The sequence below is a fragment of the Nanorana parkeri genome, unplaced genomic scaffold (genome assembly GCF_000935625.1).
Source record: "Nanorana parkeri isolate BGI_ZX_2015 unplaced genomic scaffold, ASM93562v1 scaffold1749, whole genome shotgun sequence".
Lineage (NCBI taxonomy): Eukaryota > Metazoa > Chordata > Amphibia > Anura > Dicroglossidae > Nanorana > Nanorana parkeri.
In genome coordinates this window covers 110027-133921 of record NW_017308017.1, presented here as the reverse complement: position 1 = coordinate 133921, position 23895 = coordinate 110027, and the positions used below count along the sequence as shown (strand labels likewise).

Below are 23895 nucleotides of genomic sequence, written 5' to 3'. Positions count from 1 at the left end.
TTTGTGTGCCCACCCCCCTTTCCCAAAAAAATGCCACTGAACAACACATTGCTACAGTTATGTGGCACAGTGCCTGAGCTACAGCATATATTATTATATGTGTGGTATGATTATGTGCAGTTAGAAAACAATATCCTTGGATGCATCGATTGTGCGTCCAGGGATAGTGGTTGATTCCTAACCACATGTAATCATATCACATATCATTACATGCAGTGTGCAGGCATTTACATGCAGTGGCTGTCACCTGGTCATTAACTTGAATGGGTGACAGCTGCAGCTCCTACATAGACAAAATAATACACCTCCCCCTCGTTTCCCCATCCCCGCAGATAAAATAAAACGCACACACAGACACAAAATAATACACCCCTCTCGTTTCCTCGTCCCCCGCAGATAAAATAAAAACACACAGACAAAATAATACACCCCCCTCGTCCCCTGCAGATAAAATAAAAAACTCCACCTGCACAATCCCTGGTAATCCAGTGGTTGATTAGTAAGGTCTGGTGCAGACCTTACTAATCCTTCCTTTCAGCCAGAGCTCCGGCCGAAAGGAGAAACTATGCGGTCTGCATCTGACAGAGATGCAGGCCGTGTAGCTACGGGCCAGATGGTACTGGTTCGTGAACCGGTACTTGGAGACCCCTGCAGAGCCTTCTTTCATGCTGCTGACGCAAACGGGGAATCCTTCTTTTCTAATCAAACTAGTTAGTAGTGTTCACTTTTGTTTTAACTCTGGTGGCTGGGCACTTTTTTCCCAAAACGCCATTCAAAATTTCCCACCTCTTTCTTCTCCCTTTGGTTGAACTTTGGTTTGGTTCAAAAAAATACAAGGCATTTTGTGAATGGACAAGTAATGAGGAGGGGCGGATGATCCGGCCGGAGTACTTCACTGCTCAAGTGGCATCTCTCAAGGACCAGAAAGCTCGGCATTATGTGCAGGAGTCGGCATACTGCAAGGTAAATTTTTTGAATACCTTGCAGCAGCCCTCTCCACATAACACACAGCTTTTTACTAAAAATGTATACACCCAGTGTAAAGTTATAATTTTTTCCTAGAGTTTGGCTTTAAAGCAGAACTCTGGAGGATATTTTAACCCTTGCAGTGCCACATGACCCAGAACACGCCGGTGGCCAACATGGCCGCCGCACATTCTCAAACAAATTATTATGTGCCTGAATAAATTTTTCGTATATTCGGACATATAGTAATTCATTAATTTTACATGTAGTCTAGGTTTTGTGTTCTTTTTTTCTATTTTTACTTTTCTAGATATACTTACTTGAAAAAAGTCATAACTTACCGCCTGGCTTCCTGATTGGAAAGGAAGGCGGCTACATGCTCCCTTGACACTTTATTTTTATAGACTCTGTTTTAGTTTGACATTTATGGTTTGCCTTCTGTTGTTTTATTTGACAAGAATACTTATATTGTGCCTAGAAGTTTAATACCTTTGAATAAAATTTTATTTTTATCATACTTTTTAATATGTTTCTTTGCGGCTTAACAAAATAGGAGTCTTTAAATGGTGCGGATATCGGGGGAAATGGGTGTGGTTACTGGGGGTGTGGCCACTGAAGGGTGTGGTCACTGAGGGGCGCTGTAAAGCTTTCTCACACAGGGCGCCTAAAGGCCTAAGGCCGACCCTGACTACGCACCAGTGCACAAAGGAAGGTCCATAAAGCTATGGATGCGCGAGTTTGGGGTGGAGGAGCTTGTCTGACCTGCACAGAGTCCTGACCTCAACCCGATAGAACACCGAGTTAGAGCGGAGACTGTGAGCCAGGCCTTCTCATCCAACATCCATACCTGACCTCACAAATGCGCTTGTGGGAGAATGGTCAAACATTTCCATAGACACACTCCACACTCTCAATATTGAACCCACCAGACTAACACTGGGATGCCTTTAGAGTTCATGTGCGTGTAAAGGCAGGCGTCCCAATACTTTTAGCAATATAGTGTGTGTATGTATATACACTGAGTGGACAGATTATTATGACCATTTGTAGGCTAATTAGCAATAATTTCGCGCTGAAGTTGCTAGAGGGCCAGACCATTATAAATAGGGAAGCAGGTTGTTTACCACGACAGTAGAAGTGATTTTTTTTCTGAAGATATGGGTAAACAACGCGATTTAACAGCCTTTGAACGTGGGATGATTGTTGGCGCTCGGAGCCATGGAGCGAGTATCAGCAAAACAGCAGAATTCGTTAAATGTTCAAGAGCAGCTGTTGTTAAAGTGCTTAAAGACTGGACTGTCAGCCGAAAATCTGGGTCTGAACGTGCGAATTGTGGCCGTCAGCGACTAGTCAATGTTAGGGCAGAACGGAGAGTGGCAAGACTAGTACAAGACAAGAGAAGGGCAACAGTGCAGTGTCAGATTCCTCGCATCACCTTTCAACATCTCGTGGAGTTAGGAGGCGGTTATTCAGAGCAGTTCTGATCAATAGCCAGCCATGTTGGTAAAAATAAAAGTCTTTACTTTTCTCACAATGCTCCAACAGAAACAGCTTGTCTTCAGCAAACAAAATACATGAACAAAACTTCTCTTCACTATAATGGAAAATTCAGCTCAGCTCACCGCCTGTATACATACATCCCTTTTCAGGGTTAGCGTCCCAGGCTGCTCTTCAGAGGGTCAAACACAGACACTGGTGCCCAGCAATGTCTCAGTAGCAGCCAGTTCACAACTCCACACTCAGCCATGTCCTGCTCCAAACACACCTCACAGACACTGCTGGCTGGCTTCCTGTGCCCTTTGAACACTCCCAGCAGGAGGGTTAACCCTTACTACGCCGTCAGAGTTGGAGGGTCTTTCCCATCCAATATCTCTCTGAGCCTCCGTATTCCGGGTCCCCTTTTACGACTATCATACCGATGCCAAGTACCGTTGCCTTGTACCCCAATTATCAGGAAGTCAGGCGGCGGATCATGTCCCGTCGCCCGGGTTCCTGATCAATCAGGAAGCTGGGCGGCGGGACATGAGGTGCCGTCCGGGTTTCTAATTGGTCAGGAAGCCAGTCTGCCTAACAATAAGTGAAGCTGGCTTCCTAGCTAATCAGGAAGCGGGTGGCATGTTGTGACTCGCCTCCTGGCTACTTGATGGGCTAGGAAGCCACCTTCACTTGTTTCTAGTCAGTGTGGCTTCCTGCCCAATCAGGAAGCCAGAAAAAGAGTCATGAGAGGCCCCTGGGCTCCCTGATTAGGAAGCCAGGCTACCTACCAACAAGTGAAGCTGGCTTCCTAGCTAATCAGGAAGCCGGGTCATAACTTACCGCCTGGCTTCCTGATTGGAAAGGAAGGCGGCTACATGCTCCCTTGGCACTGCTGGTCAGAGGGAGATCTCCCTCTGACTGTAAGTTCCGGTATCGGAGGTGAATATCAGAGCATTTACTCAGGATCGGCACCGATACTAGTATTTTGCCTTTACTACTTTTAGGTAGACTGATTCCTTTTTTGTCATTCCAGAAGGTCTTAAAAGAGGATCTCTGGATTAGAGATTCACTATCTCTAAGTGGATTTGACCGGTTATTATTCAGGCCTACAAGTTAATAGCTAAAGTAGCCTTCTTTTCCCATTGAGCCCACTCCACTAGGGCAGTAAATTTTTTATTGGGATTCCCGTTTCTAGGCCTCAGTGCCACATTTGTAAGGCTGTGACCTGATCTGTACATACTTTCTATAAGCTTTAAAAGGTCAAAGTGTATGCTACAGGTTCTGCATGCCCTTGATTTCCCTTGTTTAGTTTTGTGTTGTTGGACTGGTTTACCTGTGTTGTTTAAGTGTTCCTGTCCCTCTTTTTGGACTGCCTTGGACTTCCAAAGGTTGCTTATTTTTTTCAAAGCTGCGTCAATGGACAATAGAGAACATACAATTTGTTTACTCATTGTAAAATACTTTTCTCACAGTTTTGACAGTTTAGTGGCAAAATCCTTGCAAAGGGATAGAGTGTCAGGAACCACTTAGGGGCAAGTAATTGTAGCATGAATGTTTCCAGTCTTTGTAGATAGTCATCAAATAGGGGATCATGAGGAAGCACCTTCAGCGTCTGACAAAGAATCCTCTAGAGCAGGGGTCGGCAACCCCCAGCACGCGTGCCCAGCCTGGCACGCAAGCCCTTGTCAGATGGCACGCGAACTTACTCTTTACTGTTTGGAATTGACAGCTCTCTCGAGCCAGGTGTCAATTACAAGCTTGGCCCACCCCCCTCCCTGACGTAGCTGCAGCCCATAGGTTCGTTGTGGATCTAGCTCTGTTCCTGCCTTGCGGATCCCTGATTGTCTGCAGGATCTGTGGGGGGCTTTGCCAGGTCTCAGGGGATATCTGTGGGGGGCTTTGCAGGATCCATAGGGGGCTCTGCAACCTGCAAAGCCCACCACAGATCCTGCACAGCCCCACTTAGATCTGGCAGACTGCGGGGTCTCAGGGAGTCTCTGTGTGGGCCTTTGCAGGATCCGAAGGGGGCTCTGCAGCCTGCAAAGCCCACCACAGATCTTGCACAGACCTCCTGAGATCCAGCAGACCAGCTCGCCACAGATCCTGCAAAGGCCCCCTGAGACTCTGCAGAGCCCACCACAGATCCTGGGCAGCCCCCCTAAGACCACAGCTTTCCTGCAACGCTAATAGCGGAACATGTCAAAAGCTGGATACAGCGTGTGCTCTGTATCCAGCGACTGACATGTTACGCAAAAAGTATTAAACAGGAAGGGGCGGGATACATTTAGTGGGGGGGGGGGGGGGTTTTGCCTTGCCTAGGGCAGCCCCAAACCAGAATATGCTACTAGGTCCAGGGTGTTGTGAGGATTGGTGCTGGTCTACGGTTTGTAGTGCAAAGCCTGTATTGGTGCTGGTCTGGGGTCTGCCAAGCATTGGTGCTGGTCTGAGATCTGCTGTGCCTTGGTGCTGGTCTGAGATCTGCTGTGCCTTGGTGCTGGTCTGAGATCTGCTGTGCCTTGGTGCTGGTCTGAGATCTTTTATGCATTGGTTCTGGTCTGAGGTCTGCTGTGCATTGGTTCTGGTCTGAGGTCTGCCGTGCAAAGTGTGCTTTGGTGCTGGTCTGAGGTCAAATGAAAGTAACACCCTACATGTCAGACATAGCACAACTGAGCCATACAATGCAGACACGGGGATCACATTAAAATTGTAAGCACAGTTTACTTTTCAGCACATGTAAATATGAACATATTTTGTGTGTACACCAGTTATTGTTTTTTCCACTTATAGTTTTGCTGCTAATGGCAAAATAAACACATTTAAATAATTAGTGAGTTGAACTTATTATTAGCACTACAACTATGAGTGTAAAAATTGAAGTTTAACTAACACTACGGTGCGCTATTGTTCATCGGCACCCGGTTGTCTGATGGTTGCAAAAATGGCACTCGGCGTGTAAAAGGTTGCTGACCCCTGCTCTAGAGGAATCAGATTCTGCCATGGGAGGTGATGAAAGGCGTTTTAAACTCCTTCTGTAACTAATTGAGTCAGAATCCTTGCATAACAGAAGTAAACACCTCTGCTGTTACATGAAGAGGAATGAGCACCTGAGGATGAAGAGGGGGGCAGAATGTCCACTGGTTGATATGATTCAGACTGGGATTTGTAAGACGTTCTGATGCACTATTTTTTGTTTTTGCGTCAAGCTCAGTCTTGCATATAGAGTAAACTAGGTCCTGAGCTGGTGGGTTGTTTATGGCTTCTGTGTGGAGCCAGGCATTTTTGCACTTTGAAGGAAAAAGATCTCCTTCACTCCTCCCAGGAATACTCTTGGACCAGCTGAGCTGTAGTTAAGCAGAGGGAGTATGGAGCTACAGCTATGTGACCACTGAATTGCAGAAACGCCTTTGACTGCTGAACTCTGCTGTATCCCTGGTGTAGGCTGTCAGAGGAGAAGAGACTGTGCACTGATCTTCCTTGCTGTGAATTTGCTCTTTTGGCGATCAGCAGGTGGGATGAAGTCCATGTGGATTTTTAACTTGCATTTGGGTGTAAACTCTGCCACTTTGACTGTTTTTAGAATCTCTAGTACAGCAACATGTCAGTGGATCCGCTGACACCATATGTCTCTGCAAAGAAGTAGTAGCTGCCACGACGTAATCCAAGTGCAAGAAATTGCCTACATTGAAAACAGAAGATGGAGGGAATCTTTTGGGGCTCCAGATAGAGTAGGCTTGTCTGGGGATTAATTGTGCAGCGGCAGATAGATGCCACTGCAGCAATGAGTGTGCCAATGACCAAAAGCCTGGGACACATAGTCTGTCTAGCTACCAGGCTGGTCCGAGACTAAGCCCCTGCAAATGGTCTTGATCATCTTGAGGTTTGGAGCGCCCAGCAACCCAAAGGCCCCCTCTATGATTCCTGTATCTGCCAAACATAGATACACACTTGTACCGGATGCACAAGATCTCTCAGAGTAAGCCATAGGGATGCTAGAGCAACAGTGCTCTGTAATCAAGGTCATAGGGGAAAGGTGGGAAAATCCAAAAAGATACTGTGCCACACTGCTGTGTAAACGTCAGGCTGAAGAGTAGATGTGTCAGGTAATTCAAAAGGTGGCTTAGGCATAAACAGTCCCCAGCCGCTGTACAGTACACCTAAATAGTACACCCACCCAAAAATGGGTCCACCCAGTTAGCTTACTCATTAAAAGAGTCCAGAATACTACTTTTTTTCACATACAGTGGCTAGCTTGTTGGCTAACTGGAGAGTATCTACCAGTAGCGGTTGATAGTAGAAAAATATTCAACTTCAGGCATTAAATAAATAAAAAAATTGCAGGGAAGAAGACATCCAGTTTTTTGAGGACACTAAGCAGGTGTAAGGTGGGAGGGTTTATAGCCTCAAGGGGCGACCTTTAGTTTTCAATATGCCTAATGTCCATTTCTCCTGTAGGGGGCAAAATAACCAAAACTGTGTCCCTACTGTTTTCGCTGTTGTTCATTGAAGGACTCGGCACCTTATTTGTTATACCATGGAGTTCAAAGAGCACTTTCCTTCTCCCAACTCATTGTCTGATTCAGACAGTGATATTCCCTATATCTGTGTGACAGATCCTAGAGATTTGGCTGTGGTGAACTAGGAACAGATCAATGCGAGTGTAGCTTTGGTGTGGAGAGGAGAAGAAGGTGTAGTCCCTAGAGGAGGGGTGTTGCATGCGCCATATGTTAAGGAGTTGGTATGAAAAGAGGCAGCACTTGAGGCGTCTAAGAGTTGCAAAGGAGAGATGGGAGGAGGCCCTCGAGGAGTCCACGCCCGGATCTAGGATGAGGTTAAAGTCACCCCCTTGAATCAGCATGCCCTCCCGGAACTCCGGCAGTCTAGCCAGTACACGCTCTATAAATGTGATCTGATGCTGGTTGGGAACATAAATGTTAGTGAATGTCATTACTTGGGAGCCGATGGTCCCCTTCAAGAATAAGACCCTGCCCTCTTCCCCCACATTTTGGTCTAATAGTGCCCAGGAAACTGTGCATGAGAAGAGGATATTCACTCCCCTGGATCACTTGTCTGGCGAACCACTGTGGTAGGCTAACGGATACCTGCTAGTCTCTATGCAGGGTATACGGTCTGTCAGGAGGTGTGTCTCCTGTTGAAATGCAACTTCGGCTCCCTGACGATGGAGGTCATTTAGGATCACTCTCCTTTTTTCGGGTGTGTTAATCCCTTTTACATTCAAGTAGAGGACCTTGAGAGTCGCCATGATCGCCATGCCCTCTGGTAATGGCTGTGGATTAGGGGTCAGGAAAGGCCGGAATCCCACAGTTCCCTAGAGGTGGGGTCCCATCCATCAGAACGCGGAGCCGGATCTGCCGTAGGTGGGGGAAGTTGGGGCCTCACACTGGTGGGTGTTCGACGTACATTGCGTTGGGGTAGAGAGCGGGCCATGTCAGGCAGATCAGGTTGCAGCCAATCAGGGATCTCCACCGGAGCGGACCCCAGGAAGGAGAACAGGGCCGGCAGTTGATCTGGATGGTGAAGTATAAACAAATCTCCATTCTTGCGGATGCTCAGGCAGAAAGGGTATCCCCAGGAGTAAAGCGCCCCCTGCACTCCGGCGCATAAGAAGGGTGTGCCTGACCAGTCAGGGAGAAGGGTGATATCAGCCCCATCAAATGGAGCTGATCCCTTACGCCAGGCTTGATGGAGGATGGCCTCTCTCACTGTGTAGTAGTGTACACGGCAGAGGACCTCCCTGGGGCGTACGTCTCTGTCTGGGCGCTGACCCCCAATCCTGTGGACCCGGTCAAGTTCCAAGGGTGAGTCGGGTGGTTTGTCCAGCGCTAAGTTGAGGATCTGGGTCACCGCTGTCCTGAGGTCTGGGGATGTTGTTTCAGGTAGGCCGCGCAGCTTTACGTTATTGCGGCGGGAGCGGTTCTCCAGGTCGTCATGGGTCAGCTTCATGAAAGTGAGCCGGCTTTCTTGATGTAGGACTCTGGATTCCAGCTCTGTCAGTCGCCGTGACACAGCATCATGGTCCGCGCGTAGCGAGGTGACCAGGTCCTCAAGGTGAGAGACCGTGAATCTGATGCCCGCTATGTCCCACCTGAGGGCCGCCTCCATGTTGGAGACTATCTCCTCCATGTCGCGTTTGGTCGGGAGGGAGCGCAAGATTGAGGACATCTCACCTGCAGTGAGTGGCAGCCCAGTAGCGGATGGCTGTGCTCGTTCTGAGGCCATTCCGGAGGAGGCACGGGGAGCGTTGTCCGACGGCGTCACTCGGTCACCAGGTCCCGTGAGCGGTGGAGGCCCCGCCGAGTCCCGAGGATTGGGGGCTGCAGTAGGCCGCGGTGTTTCAGGCGGCACCATGCGGTTCGCTGTGGCGGAGCGCGTTGAGACGGAAGGGGACGAGAAGAAGGGGTGAAGGTCCCCGGAATTCCTCCCGATATTGTCTTCTGAGAGTTTGCCCCTTTTGGACATGGGATAGGGGGAGTTGTCTGGCTAGATCAGCTGAATTATGCTTTGGAGGCAGCGGAGCTCAGCAAGTTAGCATCCTCACACCGCCATAGTCAGGCCACCCCCCAGTGCTGATTTATTGATCAGACTTCTTAAAGGGCCCTACTATGTCTCCTGTTTTTTGGATATAGATTCTTCAGATCTATGCTGGACCAAATCATTAGGAATGCTACTAGTGGAAGGAGCGTGCATCCTTCCCAGCCTTGTAAGAACAAGAACCAACAGGGACATCTCTGACACTTGAATGAGGGAAGAAGTGACGACTGGTTAAAACACAGAGTTCCAGCCAATACCTACCAAGAGGTTTTAACCTAAAATCTGCGAATATCACCTCATCGTCGCCTCACTGATCTGTGTCTGAAGTAGAAGACCTTCTGCACCAGGGAGTCATTGTCCTAGTGCCTCCTCACAGGCAATTCATGGGTTTGTAAGTGATCCTCTTTACAATGCCCAACGAAGGAGGAATAACACCAATTCTAGAACTCAGTTGCAGATGGAATCCATTCGCTCAGTTGTCACCTCTCTTTACAAGACAGAGTTTCTGGCTTCTATTTATCCCCGGGATGCCTACTGCAGTATCCCCATTTCCCTAAGGCATCAGCCTTAAGTACAATTTACCAAGAGAAAGCCATAATCAGTTTGTAGTACTTCCCTATGGACTGATTTCAGCACACAAGTGGCAAGGTGTTCACTAAGGGCCGATCCCCAGTTCTAGCTCTTCTGTGGGCCTGTGGCTTTCTTATCATTGAATAACTTTAGGATCCGCTGTTTAGGACCTAGTCACACTAGGAGTTGAAAACCAATGTGAAGATCTCCCTGCCAATTCTGGAGCAGTTCAGCTGGCTGCTGAACTTTAGGAGGTCATCCATAACTCCTACCTGTTGCCTAGAATTCATGGGTCTCATATTGGACACCATGCAGGCAAAGATTGTCTTCCCAGAGGAGACGTTTCTGAGGCTCAGTTGCCATGTCATGATTATTGCAGGGTAACTCTGTAGAGTTGCATAAGAACTCTGGGCTTGATGGTGTCCTAGTATGAGGTGTTGCCTGTTGAATAGTCTTATGCAAGAGCCTTGCAAAGGATGATTCTGTCAGCATGGGATAAATCTCTGCTATCCCTAGACAGGGAAGTGCGTCTTATTGCGGCAGTATGCACAGTTTATACTGTATACCTGGTGTGGACAACGAGAAGGCAATTCTTGGACATCAGGGAATAATCCCTCCATCCAGAGGTGTTTTAGTGCATCTATCAGTGTTGGGGGATGCTGGATGTGGAGCTCATGCCATCTTTATTCAGTCAGAAGGTAAACAGGTACGTAGCCAGTTTCAGGAACCTATTGGCAGTTACAATGGATGCTCCGGTAGCTCCATGGGGCCACTTCGCTCTGATCTATGTGTTCTTAGCACTTAAGCTTCTCTCCAAAATTCTTTGGAGGATGGTCTTGAAATATATTCTGGTGTTTCTGATTGGCCCAGGAAAGCTTGGTATGCAGACCTGGTTTGTCAACTCACTGACGCCCTGTGATGTCTTTCAGATCGTTCCTATCTCTTGGATTAAGGGCCTATTAGGTGTCCTGATTCTTATTCACTGGCATTCAATTGACAGAGGGATTTTGGAATCTGTAATCTCTTCAATATTTATGTTTTGCTAGTCAACCTCACACAAGGTTTACCTCCATAGCCGGAGGGCTTATTTTTAGTGGTGTGACTTGGGGTTAACCCTCACTCATTTTCAGTCAGTAGGCTCCTTTCCTCCAGTTGGGCAACTGATAGGACCAGTGGGCATGAAAACTGGTTTTGCTATAAATCCAAAATGGGGAAGGTGTACTCCTTGGAGGAAGTGAACCCATGTTATCAGTGGGTGTGTGTAGACCTGGTTAAGGCTTCTGCTTCTCTGGTCTGGGAGGGATCGGTGGTCAGAAGATCATATCCTCTGTCCCGCTTTGATCTATTCTAAGGAGATATCCGTTCATTTGCTGGATGTCACAAGAGCAGTTAGAATTTACTTTAATCTCACAGCCTCTTTTAGGAGGTCTTATTCCCTGTTCCTGTTTCTGGATCGTCTTCATAAGGGTTGGTCTGCCTCCAACACCACTATTCATAAATGGAGCAGATCAACAATAATCTGGACTTATGCGTCAAAGGATCCTTTGCTCCTGGTCACTGCTCACTCTACAAGGGAAGTGTCAGGAAACCAGGGGTGTCACCTCCCCACAGGGTCAGCGGGCACGGCGCAGGGTACGGGTCTCCCTCCAGCCTGGCAGAACCACTGGCGCCCGGGTTGCAGGTGCGCATGCGCGAGTCGTGCGGCAGGTGCGCATGCGCAGTACGCAGGCTGCGCGCGCATCCCCATAAATCCCGAGCATTTCAGGAGATGCAAGCCAGTCATGAGCACCTGTTCCAGAGGGTGGTCGCACAGGAGCGACGTACCGCTGAATCCACCGCGCTGCTGCCCTCACCGCCCTCCACTCCGGTACGCACCATGGAGATGGTCACCAGCGAGCCATCGGTCGGTCTCCCAGAGCGTTTTTCAGGCGATCGGAGGAAATATCGCTCATTTATTGTCTCCTGTGAGCTTTTGTTTGCCCTGAAGCCCCGCACGTACCCCACCGACTTCATCAGGGTACGTACGGCCATTTCCCTGCTATCCGGGCCACCGCAGACATGGGCACATCAACTACTACAGATCAACGACCCAGTACTGACGACCTGGGAGTCCTTTGCTAAGGCCATGCAGAGGCTCTATGATGACCCCCTACGTGCCGCAACCGCTCGGGGCACCCTGCGCACCCTCCGACAAAGCAGACGACCGGTGGAGGACTATATCACCGAGTTCCGCGAGGTCGCTCCAGACACCGGCCTGAACGACATAGCCCTTATTGATCAATTTCGGGTCGGGCTGTCGGAGCAGTTAAAGGATGAGCTGGCACGCACCGGCATTCCAGATTCCCTGGAGGCCTTGATGGATTCCGTCACCCACCTGGACCGACGCTTCTGTGAGAGACGGCAGGAGAGACAAGTCACCCAGCCATCACCTGCACGACGTCTGGATCCGCTTCCGGCACCTGCTCCCGTGTTCGGAGACTCCAGCGGGGAGGAACCAATGCAGATCGGGGTGGTTCGTGGGCCCCTGTCCGCCGTCGAGAGAACCAGACGCCGGACACTGCACCTATGCCTGTACTGCGCCAAGCCTGGTCACTTCCTGAAGGACTGTCCCAACAAACCTCCGGCAGGTAGGCCAGAGGCACCCATGGTGAGTCTAAACTGGCCTGTATGCCGTAATTCTTCTCACCTCACCATCCCTGTCTCCCTGCAGTTGGACAAGAATGGCGTTAACCTCCCTGCCATCATCGATTCAGGAGCAAGCAGCTGTTTCATGGACCAGGAGTTAGCCTCACAACTGGGAGTCCCGCTGCGCCCTAGAGCGAATCCTTCTTAGCTACACATGGTGGACGGCAGCACCCTGAAGACCGGCCCCGTCGCCATGGAATCACATCCCTTGCTCCTCCACATCGGTAACCACCACTCCGAGCGAGTCACATGGGACATCGTGCCCTCTCCGCTGTTCCCCGTAATCCTAGGAATCCCTTGGCTTCGGAGACATAATCCCCAGATCAACTGGGCCACTGGATCCGTCTCTTTCCAGTCCCCTTCCGGTTCCTCGATCTGTGCTCCTTGCGTTTCCAGCCCTCCAACTGCCCTAGGTACTATCGAACACGGATTGCCTGACAAATACCGTGAGTATGCAGACGTGTTCGAGAGAAAAGGCGCAGATACCTTGCCTCCCCACAGGCCATATGATTGTCCTATCGACCTTCTCCCGGGAGCTCCATTGCCCTATGGGCGCTTATACAACCTCTCTGAATCCGAGACCAAGACCTTAAAGGACTACATTGAAGACAGCCTGGCGAAGGGGTTTATCCGCCCCTCCACCTCACCGGTTGGGGCCGGCATTTTCTTTGTGGGGAAGATGGATGGCGGCCTCCGGCCCTGCGTGGACTACAGGGCCCTCAATGACATTACCAAGAAGAACCGGTACCCGCTTCCCCTTATTCCTGAACTATTGGACAGGGTGAAAGATGCCCGGTTCTTTACCAAGATCGACCTCCGAGGAGCCTACAACCTTGTCCTCATCAAGGAGGGCGATGAATGGAAGACGGCCTTTCGCTCACGGTTTGGGCATTACGAATACCTCGTGATGCCCTTCGGGCTCTGTAACGCCCCTGCCACCTTCCAGTGTTTCGTCAATGATGTGTTTCGGGATCTCCTGAACTCCTATGTAGTCTTATACCTGGATGACATCCTTGTCTTCTCCCAGACGTTGCCACAACACAAGAAGCACGTAAAAACGGTGCTCCGCCGCCTCCGAACCCATAGCTTGTACAGCAAGTTGGAGAAGAGCACCTTCGAGGTAACCTCCGTGGAATTCCTGGGTTATGTCCTCTCCCCTGGATGAGTAGAGATGGATCCCAAGAAGATCCGGGCTGTCCTGGAGTGGCCTATCCCCCGCAACAGACGGATGGTACAGCAGTTCGTCGGCTTCGCCAACTTCTACCGGAGGTTCATCCGCAACTTTTCAGCCGTCTGTGCCCCCATCACTGCCCAGACCAGGAGTAACGTGCCATTCTGCTGGACTCCAGAGGCCCACAAGGCGTTCCAGCGCCTCAAGCAATTGTTTACCCAGGCACCTGTTCTAGCGCAACCAGACACCACTCGTCCTTTCTATCTGGAGACCGATGCCTACGAGGGGGCGGTTGGAGCCATTCTCTCCCAGTGCCAAGGGGAGAAGCAGCTCCTGCACCCCATTGCCTTCTACTCCCGAAAACTCACCGGGGCAGAGCGTAACTACGACGTGGGCGAGAGGGAATTGCTCGCCATCAAAAATGCTCTGGAGGAATGGAGACATCTACTGGAGGGGGCAGAAAACCCCGTGGTCTATACGGACCACCGGAACCTCGAGTATCTTCGCAGTGCCAAGCAATTACGGCCCCGACAAGCCAGATGGGCCCTCTTTTTCTCCCGCTTCCGTCTCCAGATCACCTACAGGCCCGGGGCCAAGAACGGCAAGGCCGATGCCCTGTCCCGCATGCACGCCTCAGAGGCCGAACCTATGCCTCCAGAACCCATCCTCCCGACCGCCTACTTCTTAGCCACCCAGCACTCCCTCATAGAGGAAATCAGAAGAGCCAGCACACCTGCTCCGGGTGAGGCAGCCCAGCTACCACTGAAACAGGGGCTGCGCTACCATCAGCAGCGGATCTACGTTCCGGCTTCCCAGCGGATATCAGTTCTGCAACACTACCACGATCATCCCACAGCCGGCCACAGGGGCCACCGCAACACCTTGAAGTGCATCCTGCGCAGGTTCTGGTGGCCTTCCGTGACGGTGGACGTGCATTCCTTCGTGGAGTCCTGTTCTATCTGTGCGCTCCACAAACGACCAACCTCCCGACCCGTCGGGTTACTGCAACCCCTGCCGGTGACGTCCTCACCGTGGAGGGACATTGCGATGGACTTCATCATGGACCTCCCTCCCTCGTGAGCTTGTACCACCATCATGGTAGTGGTAGATCGATGCACGAAGATGGTCCACTTCATCCCGACCTCTGGCCTTCCCACAGCACAACTAACCTCCAGTCTTTTTCTGCAATATGTGTTCCGACTACACGGGCTCCCCGACACTATTGTCTCAGACAGGGGCTCTCAGTTTACGTCCCGTTTCTGGACCCATTTCTGCCGAGGTCCATGCATCACCCGCAGCCTGTCCTCCGCTTACCACCCGCAAACTAATGGGCAGACCGAGAGGACCAACCAGACTCTTGAACGATACCTCCGCTGCTACTCCTCTTATCTACAGGACGACTCGGTGGACCATCTCCCGTTAGCGGAGTTTACCTACAACAACCAGCAGCACTCGTCCACAGGCCTCTCCCCGTTTTACGCCAACGTGAACTACGGCGTACCCTCACGCAGCAACTCCAACTCGCCCAGCGACGACAGAAAGAGCAGGCGGACCGCCGGCGCGCGGATCACCCACGGTACAAGAACGGGGACAGGGTATGGCTCTCTACACAACACCTCCGGCTGTCCTGTCCCTCCAGGAAGTTGGGTCCGCGCTATCTCGGTCCCTTCATCGTTGAGGGCATGATCAATGAGGTTGCTGCGAAGCTGCAGTTGCCCGCATCCCTGGGCATACACCCGGTGTTCCACGTATCCCTGCTGAAGCCGCATCATGCCAACCCGTTCCCGGGCCAGGCGCTTGTTCCACCTCCTCCCATCCAGGTAGATAACGATGATGAGTACGAGGTCCAGGAGATTGTGGACTCCCGCCGCCAGCGTGGAGGTCTCGAGTATCTCGTCCACTGGAAGGGGTACGGTCCCGACAGGGTCAGGGGGCACGGCGCAGGGTACGGGTCTCCCTCCAGCCTGGCAGAACCACTGGCGCCCGGGTTGCAGGTGCGCATGCGTGAGTCGTGCGGAAGGTGCGCATGCACAGTACGCAGGCTGCGCGCGCATCCCCAGGAGCACGTGCATAGTGTGCCTGCACCTGTTTAGGCCTCAGGTGTGGACCTAGCTTGGGGAGGTTCCCGTACACACCCATACCACCTCTCGCCTGCCATTGGCTCTCGTGAAGAGAAGCCTCCTAGTTGCCTCGGTGACAGGGGGCAGACTTACACCCCCTGGCTATAAAAACATGGCCAGAGCTCTGGCTTGTTGCTGAGTTATCTCATCCTGTGGTGTGATTTCCTAGCTCCTTGTACATGTGCCTTGCTTTGTTTCCTGACCCACTTTATCTGGACCTCCTGTTGCCGACCTTGGACTGCCTTTCGCCCCTTAACCTTTGCTGCCTGCCTCGACTCGGCTTGGACTTGACTTCTCTTTGGATTAACCCTTTTGTACCTCTGCCTTCGGACACTTCAGGCCATTTCCTGCCAGTGAGTTCCACCTTGTTCTTCTGCCAAACCATTGGCACTCCTGACAGGAAGTGAGCACTTCATGTGCTTTTTGCTGTCAGGCTTCTGTTTCCTAGGTCTGTAAGGCTGTGACTTGAAGTTCTGTACGTACTTATACCAAGTTTTATAAGGTTGATGAGGCAACACCAGTGAATGCACATTTCAGTTTTGGTTCAGTTTCATTTGGGCTACATGCTTTTACCCTGTTGTTGTTGTTGTTGAGGTGTTCTTATCCATCCCTCCTTAAAGGCATTTGTTTTGGATGTCCCATAATAGGGAATCCTTTTCTCTGATGTTCATTGAGGGATGCAGCTCCATCTCCTCTTGTTAGTGGACCTTTTACCTTGGCTGCTCGTCATTTTCTCTACTGCTTGCTACAACTGACTAGGCTTGGTGTTGGTTGGGTTTAGGCTGTGTAGGGCCTACTCCTTTTCCATTTCCTAGTGTTCAATTCTTCTATAGATGGCAAAAAAACTCATGGTATATAATATATATTGCTGTGTCCCTCAATTAACATAATAGAAAGAGATTTAACGGCGAGTACAAAGAAATTAAATTTTTCACATTTGTGTGTGTCTGGGAAAACTTAAACACTTAAGATCCAGCCGCTATTTTAAAATGGCTCTGGGATGGTGGCTATTTGTCTGAGAGCCATTTTAAAACAGTGGACATTCTCAGCGGCTTCTGTGGACCCCACAGTCACTAGTGCTGGGACTGCTGCCGGTCCCTGACAGACGGGACCCAGGACTAAGCCCAAGGCTCAGCTCCAGGGCTTCTGATGCTTCTACAGTTTGCTTCAAAGGGGCATACTGTAGTAAAGTGTGTATATCCTAAAAATGAATAAAAACATTCCCTCCCCAGATTAATCTATAGGTTGCAGCAATAGGAAATACTGACCAACAAGAAGAAGGGTGGGGCTTACATACAGAGGAAATGTGTCATCACATGAGGAAAGGAATACAGAAAAAACAGGTGCTATATCACAAAAGGCCACTAGATGGCAGCATAGGAACTAACATATAAAACGTCCATAGAAAATGGTATAGAGAAAACAATCTATATAAAACTTCTATCTAAATAAACTATGCCCCATTGGGGCGGCACACTCCCTGTCTGGCATTGTAAATTTCACTATTTAACTCATGACGGTAGTTATGCAAATACAAATAAACGAAGTGCAATTTGTGCTGCCTTGAAGATCTGAAAGACAAAGAAACATGCATATAATGCAATAACAATAACCTTTAAAGTCCATAAACTTGTAGCTTGTCCTATGGACCTAAAATAAAGAAAGAACATATATCCACAAGTTCAAATATAAGATGAAATCTGGAACAGTCCTTCAAGTGTAGTAGGTCACTCCATGAGGCAAACTTGTAAAGTTCCTTGGTTGTAGAAATGAGAGTCTCCTTGGCCGGTTAAAGGCACCTTGGATAAGTCCATCCCTGGATGTGCATGGTGCACGTGAGTACCTGAAGAACATGGTTCTCATGTAACTCCAGCTACAAAGTCTCCATGTGAAACAGGCACAGTTCCAGGCTTCTGGGTGAGAAGAATAGCTTGGGTAAGGATGGCTGTAAGCTCTGAATCTGCAGTCACATCACTCTTGATGAATGGATTCAGCTTGGCAGTAGGGTTGTTTTTAGCAATGTCCTGCTTGTCATGGACACCTTTTTATCTCTGTGCTAGAGATGTTTTGTTCTGCCTCGTGCAGTAGAATCAGCTCACTTTGAGCAATGTCTTTTGCAAAAAGAAGATTTTGGCATATGTGCCAGCCCTGACAGTGAGTATCCTGGGGCTTAGTGTTATAGCAGTGTGTGATATGGACTAACCTTGCAGTAATGCGGTCAGGCCTTGTCCACTTTGTGAAATGACAGTCCAAGACGAATCCTTGCTCTGATCTGGTTGCAAGGGTTTTGCCTTCCAGACGAATCTCTGGATCGTTGTCAGGATCTAGAAGACTGATGACATCAGTTGTTGCTTCTTCCGGACGATCCAGCAGGAATTTGCAAAGACACTGGCAGACACTGGCCTGGTGGCATGATCTGCAGTATTGATTTCTGATAGAACATAATGGCATTGTTCAGGCTTGGAAGCTAACTTAGCTTTGCCAAACAGAAACCCTATGTGGGTTTGATTAGAAGAGTCTCTCACCTTGAAGTAGGCAACAGCTGCTATGGTCTCAGTAGATCCACCTGAAAAGATATGAGGCTCTTTTCTCTGACTTGCAGCAAGGGAAGCTGAAGTGTAACAGCTTGATATTTGAATTCCATCTAAGGCATGTAAAGATTGTTTCCAGGACTCCCACTTTGAAAGCTTGTCAATTGGTAGTGGAGTATCCCAATCTTTCATAGTCTCAGAGAGCTGTCTAAGTAAGGATTTACCTTGTATGGTGATGGCATAAATCCCACTGGATCGTATAGGCTGTTCACCGCTGACAGAACACCACGCTTGGTGAATGGCTTGTCTGCAGAGCTGACTTGAAAGCTGAAGGTGTCTTTTAATAAGTCCCACCGTAGGTCCAGACTTCTCTGTACAGGTGACATGTCCATTCCCAGATTTAAGTCTTGAGTCTTTGGTAGCAGGTCTATTGCTTCTTCATGAAGAGGAGAATCATCTTGCACGATGACTGGTGTAGAAGACTCTGATGAGTTTCCCGAGAGGTTTACTGCTTGTGGAGTTACTGGAGTGATGGTTAAGGAGTCCGGTGTGTTGTCCCGGGTATTTGCATCAGTGGATTCCTGCTCGTCTGAGCTGTTGAAGGAAATCTGGTGCGTAGGCTTACCAGAACTTTTGCAGGGTGGTGTAGTGATGATGTTGTCTTGGTTTACCTGTACGATGATCTTATTGGGGCATACATCACCTGAGGCATGAGGTTCGCAATCTCGTTTGATTCCAATAAGTACACAACCTAGTATTGCAAAAAACAGAAAGCTGGGGTTTTTTGGGCAACCGACTGACAACTTTCAGACCAAACGTTGTTTAGAAAAATATTATTGTATTTAATATAATTAAAAAGGTGAAGATAATTTCATAAAATTGACAACATGATTCCCCTATAAGCTCACTCCACAATGATTTAGTTCTTTATACATAAGATTACGCTCAGAAAATTGTAAAATGAGACATAATTGGTTAACATGATAGACAGAAAATTCTTGGACAAAATACATGATTGGTATGACAGAATGGTGTTGGAGGAGCTTGGTTTTCTCAACGTGACGTTTCGCGCTGAATAGCGCTTCTTCAGGAGGAGAGGGAGGTTGTCTATACAATTTGAAAAAAGTATTTGGATAACATAAACATAATTTAACTTATAACACAGCCACTTAGACTCATCTAGTGGTATGATAAACAGGTGAGTATATCACCTAACCTTGAAGTCTGTGTGCGTCCCAATGGTTCACCCCGGCTCAAACAGTAAGATGGTAAGTATTGGAGCATAGGGAGGAAGGAAGGGTGGAGGCCCTGAACCCCAGCAGAGGCAGACCGAATCGAATAGAGGGTACCATTAGGACCTCAAAGGTAATAGCAAAAACTAAGTGTACGTGGGAGCAACCCACAGTACCATATCATCCTTACTAGGCATAGTGGTTTAAAAGGGTACATACCAGTACTCATAGATGGTTGGAAGTAAATTGAAGAATAGTGCTTTCCCCGGTCAGAGCCGTGGGATGTCCGTCCCTATCTCAATATCGAGCCCCCAGCAGCTAACGCAGCCCTTTCAGGCTGCACACTGACGCTGGGGGCTCGCGTGGGTGCTAATAACGGCAACTACCCTGGTGACGTCATGACGTCGTCACCTAGTTCAGAGCGGGATCCGCCCCTCATGCGAGTCGCCAGGGAGCGTGGTAAAATATTTGGCGCTCTAAAAGGTGGTATGATCAGTGAATAACATTGAGGGGTCGTTTCTGGTTGGTAGAGGCCAGCACCCTTTCTGCCAGTGCCTGGGACCGGGGCCCCCATCTCGAAGTGCTCAAGTGAGGGAAAAAGAAAAAACTGGGAAGGGAAAAAGGAAAGGAAAGATGGGGTGGGAGATAATGAATGCCTGAACGGCATGAGGGAAAAAGGGTATGAAAAGAAGGAAGGGAGAGATGGGAGGCATACATAGTGAACCTTGGAAATATAGGGCAATCCGAACGGTGAAACCCATCCTGAGAAAAGGGATTGGGGGTCCAACATTAGGGTCACACCGCAAAATTCCACAAATATATTACATTTGTAATAGCTCTTGGGAGACATACAGAGGTATAATTCGAACAATACATGATAGAGACTTAGAATCTAACACCTACATTTTATTACATTCTTTGTATTTTAATTTATTTTATTTTGTAAATTGATACAAGCAGTAAAGTTGGATCCAGATTAACATAGCATCCTTAGACAGTAAACATTTGTAGAGTACAAAGACTTCAATTGATAAATATGACAGAATATACAGGAAATACACCATAGGATATGTATATATGAGAATATGCATAAAAAGGGGTATATCTAGCAAAAGAGATATATCAATAGGGGAGAGATCACTGAAATGCGACGCGATTCATGTGCCGAAGTCCACCCAAAGGGATCCATTGACTTAATTAAGTGTGGGAAATGCCTTCCCCCCTCTTTTTCCCTTTCCCTGGGCCACATATACCTAGAGGATGGCATCCACTCTGCCTCCTTTATTAACACACTAATCTGGCAGTTACTACACGCTTTGCATTGGAAATCACTGTATAGTCCCTAAACTGTATACTTAAGCTTGGGGAAAGAATCCACGGAATGTGACGCACCCATGGTACGGCCGTCCACCCCCCCTTTGGGTTAACTGTTGCAGGTGGTTGCCCTTGGCTCTCCCCACAGATTACAGTACATAAGGAAGAAACACTTGTTGTGGCTGGAGCATGATTTTGTTGCTCCCCGCCATGATTTGAGAGAGGGTTGGAGGTAGGAGGCTGCTGTGGATTGTCTGAGAGTGGAGTAGGATGCATAGCTGTAACGTGTCTGTCGCTACTGCATTCTGTGCACTTGATGACAACTTTACAGTTCTTAGCAAAATGACTATAAGAAGCACAGCACCTGTAGCATACTCCAAGTTTCTGGAGAATCTCCCTGCACTCTTGTAAAGCAACAAGACCTGCATCTGGGAGGTCAACATGTACTGGTCTCAGTCTTTTAACACGATCTGCAGATTCTGGCCCCAGCCACTTTATGAGCAAATCAAGTTCCTCCTTGGTAGTAAGGTTGAGATCAGCAATAGCAGCCTTGAAGGTTGATCTCCAGGCCCTGTAGCTCTCTGGACAGTCATCAAACCTTGAGAGGCTGGTGTTAATGAGCTCGCGGCGTACCATATATCTGGCGAAGTCAGCCATGTCTGATCTCTCACTCTTTGGTGCCAAAGTACCTTGTGGAACCCCTTGGGCGTGAAAGTTCTCTGGTTATGTAGGGTGAGGTTTACCAGGATAAAATGATGTTGCACGGTTTCATAGTTTTCTCTGAGTTTCTGTGTTGGTTTTACTGTACGTTTGGGTCTCACACTCTGTTCGCCAATATCTGCAGAATCTGCTCCCTGTACGTCTGCGGGTTCAGAGGCATGATGAATCTGCGTTGGTTCAGCCATAAAAGAGTGTTCAGAGCCTTGTCTAGACATTTTTCAAGTTTTGCAAAAAAATGGTACTGTCTCTTTAAGAAGACAAACGGCACCTTAGACAGGTGGGGTAACACAGTTCAATGTAGAGAAACAGTTTTCAACATTCACATGAAGTGCAGTAAGCTTGTGCGACCATGTGCTTTCACAAGATGGTGGCTGGCACTGAGCTTGATTGCAGATTAGGCACACACATATACACAGCAGGCTGTAAGAATTCTATGCATCTTTTGACTATTCTGACTCCGATTGTTGTGATAGCGATTTATCCCTTGTGAGACCTCTATGCCTGGCCTGTATAAGCAGATTCAATCACTGAGGATATTCATTGTCAGATAGCTGAACTCACCAATACCGTTTCATCCACAAACGTTGCTTTATTCTGCACATCAGACAACAGGATACAGCAGAGGGATGGTTTTCAGTATTATGCGGTCAAAAGATGATGCCTTTCCTAGGGTACTATGCAGAGTACATGTGTCCTGATTACATGTGGCTGTTAGCTGTGGCCATGACACAGGAAATACTGACCAACAAGAAGAAGGGTGGGGCTTACATACAGAGGAAATGTGTCATCACATGAGGAAAGGAATACAGAAAAAACAGGTGCAATATCACAAAAGGCCACTAGATGGCAGCATAGGAACTAACATATAAAACGTCCATAGAAAATGGTATAGAGAAAACAATCTATATAAAACTTCTATGCCCCATTGGGGCGGCACAGCTAAAGTAAAATACATACATTCACTTCAAGCTTTGCCATTCCCTTACGTTACATAAAAATTTAACTAATGGAATATCATTTTAGTTTGCTAATAAATTATTGCCCTATCTGTCTCAAAAAAAAAAATGTATAACTAAAAAATGTAGACTACAAAATCTGAAAAAAAAAAAAATAACATGCAGAAAGGGGACCCTGTGGACTATAGTGGATAACATAAATTTTTTGATTATGTTCTTACATTTGTTTATGATTTCTAAATTTTGTTCTTGAGTCATAGATGTGATTGGGATTTTGTTTTGCAGTTGTCACATGGCACCTGGGCCTCCAAAACCTTTAAAGGTGGTGTGCGTTGGAGGTCACACTTTCCTAAGTTTCCTGCTTGGAGCATATGTCACAAACCTAGCATCAAGAGCTTCTGATTGGTTGGGTTATTTGCGCTTCCTGTTAGTGCCACTAGGTAAGTCAGCTCATCTGTGTTCCATAGATAATATACTTTTAAAGTCCTAGCACTAAAGATATTCTAAATATGACTGAATTTTGTGTTCATTTAATGTTATTTTAGTATTGTTATAATAATGTTTTTGGAACCTATGATAATACTTTGATCATGGGTTGTGATGGGCTCACAAGCCCCCTATGTGATAGCACATTTGAGATGACAGGTTCTCTTTAAGGTGACATTAAGGGTCTTATAGACCCCTAGTGTCAGCTTTCCACTTTAATAGCTTTACCTGGGGAATGACATCTGCCTCCTGAGGCGGCTGAATATAAAAGTTCTGGTCCACGCCTCTGCTGATTTGACAGCAGGCAGTGGGCAGGTTCAATAGCCAGCCTAATATTGGCTACTGCAGTTTAAAATAGCCAATAGCATGCTGGCTATTGCTGCCAGCCACTGAATGGGAGACTTATCGCCACAGGCAGTTGATCTGCGGGGGGCGCGCAGAGTCACATCGGTCTCTCCTCCCTGCTGGGTGCCGGCTGCAGCCGTCTGTGTCTCCATGATTCTCACTGCCTCTGCTGTTACAGGCGGGTGAGAGCAGTAGGGAAGGGTATCGAAGAGGACACAGACCGCACGCAGCATGCAGCGGGCTCCGAGCGGGGAGGAGAACAGGAGGAGCAGAGCTGATGAGGCAGCGGAGGCGGGGGACAGTGAACGGGCTGACAAAAGCCCAGGTGCCATGATGCAATTTGTAGTCGCCATGGCTACGTAGCGCCTGGGATTTGTTGAACCCTGGGTTATGGGTTAACGTTGTTGATAAATGAGGTTTAATAGACTGCAGGAAAGAAGACTTGTAACTTCAGGCAAAAAGCTTAACTGTCACTTCTTGAAGAAGTGGTCATGGGGACTTCTTAAGTTGTGATTGTTTTCTTAGGTGATTGCTCCAGTTTCATACAGCCCCAGAACAAGTGCAGATGAAAACAGGTGCAAAAAACCATGCAATTGAAAAAGTTGTGCAAGCTCTGGTCAAAACAGGTGCAAAACAGGTGCCGTTGGAAAAGTAGTGCAAGCTCAGGTGAAAACAGGGGCACATGTTAAAAGACAGATTGGCACATAAAAAAACGTATCCAAGAGACTAAAATTGGCGCAATTGCTTTGATAAATGCCGCCCCCACCCCCCCAC

General features: G+C 48.4%; 1 protein-coding gene across 1 annotated transcript in view; it reads left to right on the top strand.

Moving 5' to 3' along the window:
- The window catches only part of LOC108799531 (phosphofurin acidic cluster sorting protein 1-like), a 235587-nt gene that overhangs the window by 136337 nt on the left and 75355 nt on the right, over positions 1 to 23895 (top strand). The window contains exon 14 of the mRNA XM_018571396.1: positions 22576 to 22730. Coding sequence (XP_018426898.1) covers positions 22576 to 22730 — 155 coding nt within the window. The remainder of the gene's footprint in view (positions 1 to 22575; positions 22731 to 23895) is intronic.